Source organism: Osmerus eperlanus, chromosome 27 (assembly GCF_963692335.1).
Source record: "Osmerus eperlanus chromosome 27, fOsmEpe2.1, whole genome shotgun sequence".
NCBI classification, from domain to species: Eukaryota; Metazoa; Chordata; class Actinopteri; order Osmeriformes; family Osmeridae; genus Osmerus; species Osmerus eperlanus.
Genome location: NC_085044.1, coordinates 2766832 through 2779521, shown reverse-complemented (window position 1 = coordinate 2779521; position 12690 = coordinate 2766832). Strand labels below are relative to the sequence as shown.

Genomic DNA, 12690 nt, shown 5'->3' with positions numbered 1-12690 from the left:
GATTTTCTGAATTAATTGTATTTACTTTGATTTAAAATATCTGTTGTATAGACTGAAATAACAAGCCGGGGAAATCGTAGCAAAAATATTTAAAATTCTTTAGTATCTAGAGTGCATTTATACTGGGAAATATTCGGGAGGGGGCATTCTGGAAGAAGGGAGTGTGACGTACGAAGGGTGGATCGGTGCTGCAAAATCACGGCGTGTGCAACCCTTGTTTCGGGCAAAATCCCAAAATGTACGATAGTGAATAGTATTGCCATAAATCTGGATAAACGATTGAACTGTAATTCCTTTGCTTTATTTCGAATTCCCTTTTGGAATAAGGCGCATGCTCAGTCGTTTCCGTGGCTTATTAATTTTTAATGGTAATGGCTGCGTTTCTCATCTAAACTCGAGCCGCAGAGGAAGACCTATAATAACGACTTCCCTTGGCTTCGGTTGATGTAAACTGTCGTTTGGTGAAGCTTTTCAAATCGATCGCTCGTAATCCACTTCGAAAATGGACCGACTCTTGATTTGAATGATGGAAGATCTGTCATTTTTGTGTTTAACCCTTTGCATTCCATGATCAGCAAACAATCGAGGTACAGTAATCTCTTGTTTTTTCATGTAGCACGTTAAATTACCCGATATGTGGCTGTCAGTGAAACAAAAATAGCACATTAGGTAATACAGCATACGAAGCTATCCCTGTGTTGTTGGCGAAGTAGAAGTTGTGAAAACGGAGTCGGCGTTGTCGGTAATGTAAATCATCGTATTCTCTCTGGAGATGATTCATGGTGTTCTGACGAGGGTAGCAGCTAACACGGGCAAACCTGAGAAACCTAACTATTTGACACGTTTACTTATTCGTCAATGAAGCTACCCTCCAAATAAACCTAGTTACTGCAAACGCATTAACAGTATGCTACCTTCACGAGCCAGACAAAGGCTTCCCGTTACTGACAAAAGTTTGATGTGCCCTTTGTTTAGGGTTGATCTCTGGCTCTTGCCAAAACTTCCCAACATTGTAATACATTTCTCAAGTGTTGTATTTGGCAAGTAACGTGTTCTCATACCAAAATGATAAAGTTTAACCCTTTCTTTCCCACAGAAGAAAATGATGAGCCAGGTAGCCAACAATGGGAGTGACTACTGCATGAGTGGCAGGTCATCCTGCCTGGCAGAAGATGGCCACCACCCGTCCAATCACTTCGACCTCTGCTCCGCCCAGTCCAACAAGTTCTACCCTCCACCCCCGCATCCGCCCTCACTGCAGATGACCCTAGCTCCCATGCCCTTACCCCCCCAGAACCACCCCCACACCAAGCCCCTGCCCCCCCCGAATCACCCCCACAGCAAGCCCATGCCCTGCCAGAGGCAGGCGGGTGGGGGCGAACCGTGCCAGCCACCCGCTGGCATCAAGAACGACAAAACCGACGACGCCAAGAAGAAGAAGGTGCCCGGGCGTTCCGGAAGGAGAGGCAGGCCATCCGGGACCACCAAGTCCGCGGGCTACAGAACCAGCACCGGACGTCCTCTCGGTACAACCAAGGCTGCCGGGTTCAAGACCAGCCCGGGGAGACCGCTGGGTACCACCAAAGCGGCGGGCTACAAGGTCAGTCCAGGCCGCCCCCCGGGCAGCATAAAGACCCTCTCCCGGCTCACCAAACTGGGCTACGGCCCCTGTAGCAGCACGGCAGCCTTTCCGTACGCTGTGCCACACAAGGGCATCTGCACGCCCTCCTGCAAGGAGAAGGAGGCTAACGAGTAGAGCTCTCGCTGGTCTCTGTGCTTCTCTGGAGGAGGGATTGTGTGCCGTATACAGGTGGGAGTCAGATGGCTGAGCGGTTAGGGAATCGGGCTAGTAATCAGAAGGTTGCCGGATCGATTCCCTGCCGTGCAAAAATGACGTTGTGTCCTTGGGCAAGGCCTACTTAACCCTACTTGCCTCGGGGGAATGTCCCTGTACTTACTGTAAGTCGCTCTGGATAAGAGTGTCTGCTAAATGACTAAATGTAAATGTATACGTCCTGTCCAACCGGGGAGGGGAATGTGAGAGGGAAAACTCCTGGGATTGGTCCTTCAGCTTGACATCTTAGGCCTGTGAGACACTGCGGAACATCTTTGGCCTATGGAATTCCTTTGTTCTGTTGTTGCATTCTCTCGTTGAACCAAATAGTAGCTTTTTCTATTGGGCTGGTTCGATTGCCGGCGTGGTCAAGCCTACACCGCTGCTGATGATGAGAAGATGCGGATGTAAAGACTCTTTTTAATAACATCGGTGTCACCTTACCCTGCCAGCTTACAGCCCTACATACAAGCAGGATTGCTGTGGTTCCCATATCATATTGTATCCCATATGGCTCATACGAGAGTGTACAATAGACAATTGTGAATCGGGATGTTATTTTGCACTGATTGATGTCACGCTACACAGGACTCAAAGACCTAATTATCTGTTTTATGTCAGAATTCCCTTTGTTATTCTGGTATGAATGGTTTGTTGTGATTTTGGTCATCTCACTCAACAACGTAATCAATACTAGCATGCAGAAATTTCACAAACAACCAGAAAAGTGAGTGATGATTTAACGAAGACTTGCTTACATTGGACCATCACCTATAACTTTGGCATCATGTTCGCCTATGGGATGTAATGAATAGAATTGTTTAAGGATTTCAGGATACTGTGCAATTGTTTTGCTTGTTTGTTTTTTTTTATGTGAGAATTCTTCAAGTTGACAGGGTTTCCTAAATCAGAATGGTTAGAAACCGGAAGGAAACACAATGGTGTTTCGGGTGAACATGCTCATTGTTTATTTAGTCACTACATTGTTGTCGTAGCTCTGATACATAGCATCACATATGTCAGTGTTATTCCTCACAGGATGATGACGCTCAGAGTTACAGTGGCCGTCCCCTTTGTACAAAACCAAAAGGCAACTGTTGTGTTTCATGTAAGAAATAAGACAATCAGATCAGCAAGTTAAACTGTTTCTCCAGTTGCTGTTTGTTTACATGTGACTTTACAGACTTTGTCTCCTAGCATCGTGTCACATATATGGCTATAATTTGTCAACTATGAACAGGATAGATTTACTCTGAGTATATGGAAGTGGTTAAAAAGACTGCCCTGTGTTTATTGTTTTCCTTATAGCCTGTAATTATTATACCATCTATCATCTTTGATATTTTATGTTTTAATGTCATTGTGTTTTTATTATCGGGATTTTTGTGTTCACCTTGATGGTCACTTCTATTTGAGTTCAAGAGGAGTGTAGTACTAACGCGTCACATCATTACCGGGGGACAACATGACTTTGTAAATGTGTCAATAGAGATTATTCCTACTCTCCTATGTTTTTTTGTCACTTTCATTACCCCTTACCAAAGAGTATTATGGTTCATCCCATGATACTGTGGATTCGGTGCATGCTAGCATTCTTCCTAAATCAGATTATTAGAATGACTGTCAACATGTATCTTTGGATATGAAAGTCTTTGTAACTTCTTGGAAAAGCACTTATTTACCTCTTCTTATCGGCTTTACAAATGTACATATATAAAACAGTTCCCTCAGTACTTTATATACTCACACATACCCAGTGCTTATATACACAAAGATGGTGTATATAACTAATGTATTTAAAGCTCCAGTATCCTTCTATAAATGTGACCCTGTACATGCTTACAGGGTCTGAAATCCTATAAGCAGTACTGTACATCTATTAAACATGCGTAGAAACTTTATCTTCATATTTTACACTGCAGTGCATAGTGCCTTGAATGTGGTGCCTATGTAGCAATGTTTCACTTTTCACACAATGACCCTTGTCATATAAAATATTCCCACAAGTAAAACGTGTAACCCTTCCCTTAACTCTTATGGCTGAGTTTGTTAGCTTAATATACTGTATATGAAACATATGTTAAGACATAACGTACATTTTGTTGTTTAATTGTGGCGGGGTTATGTATGGTTCTAAAATCCTTTGTTTTTTCTATGTTTTATTGTGGTTTTTTGCACATACGTGTGAGTTAACATTTTCCCCACAGAACACAAAACAGATGTGTTTTCCGCTTTGAATAACTCTTTCCCAGTAATGCTTATGAAAACATTTGATCCTGTTAAGAAAACAAGTAATTACAGTTAACTGTTATCCAGTTTGTAACACAAGAATTATAGGAAAATCTGCACATAAATCATATCAGGGTGACAACTTCCATACTGATGAGGGTTTGTTTATCAACTTGTTTGTACTTTTATTCCCACAATATATAGTTGTTAATTGTTAATCTGTCTCATATATTTGCGCGAGGTGCTATATTCTGCTTGTTTGTTATTCCCACCAGCTATCCTCATACCCGACAACAAACACATTGTTTGTTTTCTATATATAATATTTCTTTTTATGCAAAGGGAAACCACCGTAGGACTTGTATTTGGTAGACTAATGAGATGAATTTGTATTCTTGTTTTATTATCCTTGCATGATTGTCGGGTGTTGAAGAGATAACTATGAATAAACTTGAATTGATCATCTTGACTGATTTGTTATATTATTGAAACGTAATGATATCATGGTACATAATATAGTATAATACAACGCATTATTTTATTACGGAAATACATTTGAAAACGAGCAAGGATACACGCAAGACCTACTTTCTGAATTGAATGTTAAAGCCATAGATATATATATAAAGGGTCTTTATATATATCTATGGTTAAAGCTACGTTCATAAATTTGACGCAACCCAAAGGGCGGTCCTTTGAAGAGCTTTACCCGGAAGTCAATTTAAAGTGTTGGTACGTACGTATAAGCGTTCCTCTGGTAGATAGATAGACACATGTAATTGGTTCCTATGATTTTGTCAAAATGGGGTCCTGATACCTACTAGTCTAAAAAACATCATTTTTACATTTAACGTTATTATGGCGTGGTTATCAAGTACCGTACTTGTATATGCTTTGTTACTAGCGTTTTATTTGACGTCCTCGTCAGCTCAAGGTAGGTGACTGGAGACAGTTATCTAACGCTATTCTGTTACTGTACTGTAACTATCGTTCACTAGCTAGCTAGCACAGACATGTACTAGAGCTAGATAGTTGTTAAATAAAACTGTCTTGAGTAAACGAACAGTTCTTTATTGTTTTCATGAGAACAACCACTTCCCAAGTCCTACCGTTTTTAACCATACATGCTTGTTAATCATTGTTCATATTGGTTATTACAGTATTACAATATGTATTATAGCAGTTGGTCGATCATGTAAACAGTAGGCTACGTAGGTCGTTAGCTAGCTCTATATAGCGAAGTGAAGTCATAACATCTACAAAGTAATAAATATGAATGTCAGTTTGATTTGCTTACAAAAGTTCAGTGTCGAAGTTACAATTGTGTACACAGAAGATCTCATTGAACCCTCGTGTATTTCATATTATGAATCTGTATCATACTTATTTTCATATTATGTACAAATATTATTACAGAGTTAAATCATTCTGCTTCACTGCTGTTTCAGCTGATTTCATGTTGCTGTTTTATATCTAAAATATTTGATGTTATGGGTCCTTTTGTGTCAAAAGAAAATGATGAGCTGCCAGAGTTTGATTTTTCGGAGGATCTTGGTTCCGACCCGGAGAATCGACCCGAGTTTGTGAGGATGGATAATCTGGAGTCTCAGCCGAAGAGGCAGTACAAAACAGCCGAGATCGCGGACGCCTTGATGGGCACCGAACTCCCTGCAGACCCGTCGGGCTTGGAGTCACTGATCCCCAAGAACGTGAAAGACTTCCAGATGGGGTTCTCCCCTCCGTGTGACGACGACGCTCAGTGCGGTTCTCCGCAGACCCCCGGGGAACCTGCCGACGGGAACGTTGTGGAACCCTCTCAGCAGGTTACGCTGGGAATGGTCCACGTGGATGGCATGACCGCGGAGGACCAGAATGCCACTGCCAAGACGTACAAAGTGAACTGTGAGAGGAGGAACATCACAGGCATAGAGAACTTCACTGTGCAGGTCCTCAATGCCTCACAGGTACTGTCATTCTCTAGTCCAGACATCTGCATCAGGGGCTGGGTGTAATAGAGGGGTCCCTGAAAAATGTGCCATCTTAACAAAGGGGTCCCTGGTTCAAAAAATATTTGAGAAAGGCTGACCTAAACTCTCACTCAGACTTCCTGTGGTGTAACGAAACACACGTTTTTGGGAAGTTTTTTAATATTTGTTTTTAGTCATTTAGCAGACGCTCTTATCCAGAGCGACTTACAGTAAGTATAGGGACATTCCCCCCGAGGCAAGTATGGTGAAGTGCCTTGCCCAAGGACACAACGTCATTTTTTAACTGCCGGGAATCGAACCGGTAACCTACTGATTAATAGCCCGATTCCCTAACCGCTCAGCCATCTGACTCCCTGTTGAGGCGTTCTCTGTGTCCCTGTGTCCTCACAGGATCTGATGGAGTTTTTAAACGCCAACAACACCGAGTGTTCCCTCGTGCTGTTCTTCACCACCTGGTGCCAGTTCTCCGCCAGCCTGGCGCCCCACTTCAACGCTCTGCCGCGCATCTTTCCCAGCATGCACTTCCTCGCCCTGGATGCCTCGCAGCACAGCAGGTAACCTGGTCTGGTCGTCACGTGACTTCCGGTCTTCCTTTCTTCGGCAGAAGCGGACAGAGACAAGTAGTTGTTTGCAGCTTGAAATGGTGCTATGAAATAACATGCCACCCTGTGTTTGTGTTCTCAGTTTGTCCACCAGGTTTGGAACTGTAGCCGTGCCCAACATTTTGTTGTTCCAGGGCGTCAAGCCTATGGCCAGGTTCAACCATACCGACAGAACTCTGGACACGCTGGCGTCCTTCATAGCCAACCAAACAGGTCGGTACACAACAGGAAGTGTGTACCTGGCGTCCATCTTTCATCTATTCACCTATCTTTTATCCGTCAAGCTGTCCCGATTGGCCTCTTCCGTCCCAGTGTCATGTTCCCCGTGTCGTGTTCCCCGTGTCGTGTTCCCCGTGTCGTGTTCCCCGTGTCGTGTTCCCCGTGTCGTGTTCCCCGTGTCGTGTTCCCCGTGTCGTGTTCGCCGTGTCGTGTTCGCCGTGTCGTGTTCCCCGTGTCGTGTTCCCCGTGTCGTGTTCCCCGTGTCATGTCCCCCGTGTCATGTCCCCCGTGTCATGTCCCCCGTGTCTAATTCCGTTCCGCCCGTGTCTCCAGGTTTCGAGGCGAGCGTAGACCGGAACGTCACCGACGCCGACCGCTCTGGGCCCCTCCCCAGCGTCTCCATGAAGAGCATCGATTGGCTGTTGGTCTTCTCCATCCTCTTCATCTCCAGCTTCACCATCTACGCCATCTTGAGGACAGACAGCATCCGCTGGCTCATACCAGGCCAGGAGCACGAACACCAGGAATAAAACAAATGCACCCTTCGTCTGGGTTTCCCCTTGTTCCTGTGTAAGGCTGGGGTAGAATCTGCCCCCCTCCCCACCCTTATATGTTGCTTCTGCGACATTTGTGTGACCTCTAAATTGTTTTGAGGGGGTATCTTGCTGAACCACACACTTTTGATAAGACTGTGACAGGGAAGTCATACTGAAAACACACTGCGTCTGGATATCAATTGCTGTCTGTTGGGGATTGTTTTTTAGGTGAGAGTAGGATTAATCTAATTTGGGACCCAAACTGAAGGAGTATGTAAAGATCTTGGAGACACAATATGAATCTTTACAAACTCCTTGCCCAGACTAAGGAAGGACCTGACACTATCTGCTCTGTTAGGATGGTGGTATTGCCTTCTGAAAAATGTGATTTGAGATGTACATAATTATTTGCCGAATGACTGATAATTTATGGAAATGTTTTCTCTGCATTCTTGTTTTAGTTTTGTGCTGTGATTGAATAAAACTGGAGGTTTGAGTGTGTAAAGAGTGCTGAGTGTTGAGTACAGTCAAATCAAATTATAGTTAAGTTAAACGATGAGTTAATCTGAACCAACAAGCTATACTAATGTAACTTGAATCAATACAACGATATAGAACAGACCTACAACAATATTCATCAGGCATTTCCTGGACAGCTATGAGGCTTGTACACATGCAAAGAAGTGAGCCAGTTCAGTTGACCAAACTATTATGCTAGGTTTAATGATTGCCCACGGGGCTAGCGCTGTACGATTTGGCCATTTCTCTAGGCTGAGCAACAAACTGCTGACTAGATATTCATCTAAAATGGTAAGTGCACAGTCACCGTTTATGACAAGCGACTGTGATCATCGTTATCATTGCTTAAGACGTGAGCAATTCTGTACCGGTGATGATTGGTAGCTGTAACTTTTACCTTTAATTTCAAAGCAGCACTTTATGTACTAAACACAAAGCCCGTTCTGTCGCTATCACATTGGCAGTTTACATTGTTGACATCGTGTCCACACAATCATTGAGTAATGCATAATAACGCTAAGATCAACTGCATAGCAGGACACTTTCTAGCAATGTACGTTGCAGGAAACCCTAAAGGTGATTAGAAGGCAAGTTTGATTTAGTCTACTACCGAGTGGTCCTCCTGGGTGGGATTTTCATCTCAGTGGCAGTGAATAATTTTTCTCCAGCAGATGGAGTAGGGACATTGCAGAATCGAAAGACAACACAGTGTTGGACCCGTAACCATCTGTGTTTTCAAACACATGTAATTACACAAAGTACAGTTGGCTACTGTGCAGGGCTATGTAAACTCGTATCTGCCCTCGAAAGTCGTTTTAATCTCATGCGGCTGTGATAGTGGAGTTTAGAAGTATACTGTGTTTGGGTTGGCACAAGATGGTGACAGAGGTGGTTCGAGTGCTGCTGATGTTGTTTCCCCAGACGTCAGAGTCCCACTGGCTGTCCCCTGCAGACAGAGATCACTCCACCATGGAGCTGAAGGCCACTGGCTGGGTGGAGGTTGACGACAGGGACGCCATCTACAAAGAGCTTCACTTCAAGACCTTCAACCAGGTGTGTGTGTCTGTGTGTGGTGTTGAGGCGCTCGCTTTCTATTGGTCGGCGAACCTCGTCATGCCCCAACATTACAGATTAGTGAGCCGTTTGTCTCACGTGTGAATCCGCATTTTTTTTCCCAATGAAGAAAGATTTGTTTAAAAGATCAGTGCTTCAGAAAAAAACGAGCAACTGTTTTGCTAATGGCTGTGATTGGACAAGGCTGTGTGACTGTTCTAGTAACTCACATCCAGACCTGTTGGCATGTAGGCCCCGCCCCCTGTTCTACCCTCCTCCAGTACTACTTGCCCCCCGTTCTATCCCCCCCCCCTCTAACTATTCAGTCTTGCAGGCCTCTCTTCTTACCCTCTCCCGTCACCATCCATTACTCTGAGACAGGCCAGAGCGTCGCTTGGCAGTAGTTGGGTTTCGATCAGTGTGATTCCTTTCACAAACAATCAAATTGGTTAAAATGTTTCATCTGCTTGGAGAAACCACTAACTGTCCCATAGTTCCTGTTATTGGACGGTTGTTTTATTTATTTTTTACATTTCTTGTTCTCCCCTCCCTCCCTCTCTCTCTCCCTCTCTCTCTGCTTGTGTTTTCTGTTTCCTTTCAGTAATGGAGAAGAGATCACCTTGTTCCAATTTGACAACTCTGCCATTTTCTTGTCCTTCCTTCCCTCCCCCTCACTCCCCCTCCCTCCCTCTCTCTCTCTCTCTCTCTCCCCCCCCCCCCCCCCTCCCTCTCTCTCTCTCTCTCTCTCTCTCTCTCTCTCTCTCTCTCTCTCTCTCTCTCTCTCTCTCTCTCCCTCTCTCCCTCCCTCATCCTGTATTTTTTGCTTTCTGTGTAGCTCGTTTTACATAGCTGTTCATAAAGTTACTTGTACCAGAGGGGAATTGCAATGAAGAGTGACACACTGGCTGATTTCCATTTGCCACTTATCTCCAAGTGATAGGCTTCCCCCTCCCCCCCTCCCCCCCCCCCCCCCCTCTCTCTCTCTCTCTTCTCTCTCTCTCTCTCTCTCTCTCTCTCTCTCTCTCTCTCTCTCCCTCTCTCCTCCCTCATCCTGTATTTTTTGCTTTCTGTGTAGCTCGTTTTACATAGCTGTTCATAAAGTTACTTGTACCAGAGGGGAATTGCAATGAAGAGTGACACACTGGCTGATTTCCATTTGCCACTTATCTCCAAGTGATAGGCTTGGAGAAATAAGATCTCCATGACTTTATAATGACAAGTCACAAATCCCCCCCTTTGGAAAAAGAGCCATTCCCTCCCAAGCCCCTAGGTGGAGCTAGATCTGTATGTTGGTGCCAGGCAGCTGACAATTCGGTGGAAAAAAGCAATGCCAGGCGGACTTACTATTGTGTTTATTTTTCTGATTGAAGTGGAAATGTTTTCAGGATGCTATGACCAAGCCAGTAGTAATTTATCTATGTGGCTATACATTATTTATTTGAATTGGTCTCAGAAAAAAATGTGGTTTTGCTCGTCAAGAGCGAAAGAAACACAAATCAGATTTGAACGTTTAAATACATTTTATGGGCTTTTTCTTCTTTGTTTTTGCGTTGCATCCAAACAGTCTCAAACAGGAAATGTCTGTGTTTCTTTAGCAAGTATTCTGGTTGTTTGTGGATGTTTTCTGTGGATAGTTCAAAAGTTTAGGCTCCCTGACTTGATGGTTTAAAGTTACTTGAAAACAAATGTTGTGAAGATCTGTCTGTTATGTATTTTCAGCGGGTGAGACAGATTAGATGTCTGACACTTCTATATTGTCAAGATTTAAGAGGCCGCGTCTGGTAGCTTTTGTATTCTGCTATCTGAGGATAGAATCTTTTGTTCTCTTAAAGCTACAAAATGTAAATGTTGTAGCTTTAATGGAAACTACACCATACATTGCGTGAATTCAATCAGGTAGATTATTATTTTAGCCAGTATTAAATGGCGGACGGATTATATTTCCCTTTTGTCTGTGGTCTATGTCACTAAACATGGCTCAGGCAAAGCCGTCACCACGCTTGACGAAGGAGAAATCGTTTTTGGTTACTTTCAGGTAAGTATAAGTATTCAAAGTTCACAAGGCTTTGACGTTATGTAGTCAATAAAGAAAGGTTATTGGATCTGTGTTGAAGTGGGGTGAATCCCTGGCCATCTTGTCATCTGTCCCATTGAAATGACTGCATTGTAATCACAGAGACGAACGTGCGTGTTCGAGCGTCTGCACGCTATGAGACAGCCTACTAAACCCTCGGCTTAAGCTTGAGGAGATAACACGGTCCTCAGGTCACGGGACAGCGGTGGGCAGACATTTCCATCTCCCGTTTCCCAGGGGCCCTCACTCGATGGACGATCCTTTTTATATTCCTGGAGGGCCTCCCCTCCCTCCCTCGCTCCCCCAAACCTCTCCCCAGCCTCCCCCCTCCCCAGCCTCCCCCCTCACGTCGCAGGCCTCTCTCGGATTGTGTTAAATAAGTTGTCAAACAACCACGCCTGAACCACCTGGAGAAACCAGACTCCCCCAGTCTAGTACTCCGACTGAAGGCTGGTAATCCGCTCAGCGGTGTAGGTTACCCCCACCACCCACCCTCAGCCTCCCCCCTGCCTGCCTGCCTCCCTCCCCCACCCTCTCTCTAGCCCACCCATCCAACCCACCTTTGCTCCTCCGCCATCACGCGAAAAAAGCACTTTCCCTGGGAACTTCAGGTACCCCCTCTCCCTCCCTCCCCACCCTCCTCTCAAACCCTCGCGTTGTGAAGTGTCCGGAGGGGATGTGTACGAGGCGTGGCGCCGGGCGGAGGGGGTTAGGTAACCAGGGCTATCAGTGTTGGGTAAACCAAGAGGGGCTGTGACGTACCGCATCTATTGAGGACCCTGAGGCCTTGTTGTTGAAGACCTTTCTCCCCGGAAACTCTGTCAGTAAAGGGCGAGTGATGGGGATGGGATGAGGGGCAATGACAAGTGACAAAAAAAAAGGACATGACCCACTTACTTTTATTAAGAGTGAGTGGTGGGTCCGGGGGCTTTGAGCGGAGAGGGGGGATTACATAAGAGCCCCTTAACGCTACAACAGCAAAAAAATTACACGATACTCACTGAAGTAAAAAAGAAAGAAAAATAATAAAATTTTTAAAATTTATTGGAAAAACTCGTAATTCTCTTGTTTCATATATTATCCAGTATATTGAACGTGAGGAAATAAGTGAACTTGAAGATGAAGGCATGTCAGGTCTGTTGATCCTAACCCTTTATTGGGCAAGTAACCATATTTAGTCACTTCAGCACACATTCAAAATGCCCTCCCCCTGCCTCCATTTGGGGTTGTAGAGTCATGTGGTTTTCTCTCAGCGAATCAGGGGAGAATAAGCTATCTGACAGATATTGACATCATGGCATCTGACCAATCAGCAGTGGCCTGGAGCACCTCAAACATTGCCATCTTGCAGAAATCATAAATATTGCTTTTTTGAACCTTCTCCCACAGCTATGGTAATAACATAACTAAACATGGTAAATTGATTATTAAAAATTATTTGGTTGAATAGTTGTGTTAAAGATTGAGATTGTTGTTATTTGCATAGCATTTCTAAAAAATAGCTTAATGTTTGGCTGAAAGCTAAATGCACCCTATTTGATCATATGCCCCGTTCACCTACGACTTTTTAGACATATGCCTTATGAATGTATGTTTTTTATTATAGTTAAATGGCATACACAAGTGCTTATTGTTA

At 44.2% G+C, this 12690-nt stretch overlaps 3 protein-coding genes across 3 annotated transcripts in view; all 3 read left to right on the top strand.

Moving 5' to 3' along the window:
- The first annotated feature begins 164 nt into the window (after positions 1–164).
- On the top strand, positions 165–1827 carry c27h5orf24 (chromosome 27 C5orf24 homolog). The gene is made up of 2 exons (XM_062453488.1): positions 165–587; positions 1097–1827. Exon 2 carries the CDS (start codon positions 1103–1105, stop codon positions 1754–1756), a length of 654 nt encoding a protein of 217 aa, XP_062309472.1. The 5' UTR covers positions 165–587; positions 1097–1102; the 3' UTR covers positions 1757–1827.
- Positions 1828–4834: 3007 nt separating this feature from the next.
- On the top strand, positions 4835–7907 carry txndc15 (thioredoxin domain containing 15). The gene is made up of 5 exons (XM_062453824.1): positions 4835–4997; positions 5576–6027; positions 6442–6605; positions 6736–6866; positions 7206–7907. Exons 1-5 carry the CDS (start codon positions 4922–4924, stop codon positions 7400–7402), a joined length of 1020 nt encoding a protein of 339 aa, XP_062309808.1. The 5' UTR covers positions 4835–4921; the 3' UTR covers positions 7403–7907.
- A 163-nt stretch (positions 7908–8070) lies between these two features.
- The window catches only part of LOC134013829 (pterin-4-alpha-carbinolamine dehydratase 2-like), a 7907-nt gene continuing 3287 nt past the window's right edge, over positions 8071–12690 (top strand). The window contains exons 1-2 of the mRNA XM_062453570.1: positions 8071–8218; positions 8849–8980. Of these exons, the coding sequence (XP_062309554.1) occupies positions 8120–8218; positions 8849–8980 (231 nt within the window). The 5' untranslated portion in view covers positions 8071–8119. The remainder of the gene's footprint in view (positions 8219–8848; positions 8981–12690) is intronic.

What these genes read in the sequence shown, in the direction of transcription:
- c27h5orf24 (XM_062453488.1), top strand. Translation starts at nt 1,103, where the DNA reads ATGATGAGCCAGGTAGCCAACAATGGGAGTGACTACTGCATGAGTGGC.
- txndc15 (XM_062453824.1), top strand. Translation starts at nt 4,922, where the DNA reads ATGGCGTGGTTATCAAGTACCGTACTTGTATATGCTTTGTTACTAGCG. An exon ending in GACGTCCTCGTCAGCTCAAG is followed by an intron (nt 4,998 to 5,575) that starts GTAGGTGACTGG and finishes TTGTGTCAAAAG; the next exon opens with AAAATGATGAGCTGCCAGAG. An exon ending in AGGTCCTCAATGCCTCACAG is followed by an intron (nt 6,028 to 6,441) that starts GTACTGTCATTC and finishes GTGTCCTCACAG; the next exon opens with GATCTGATGGAGTTTTTAAA.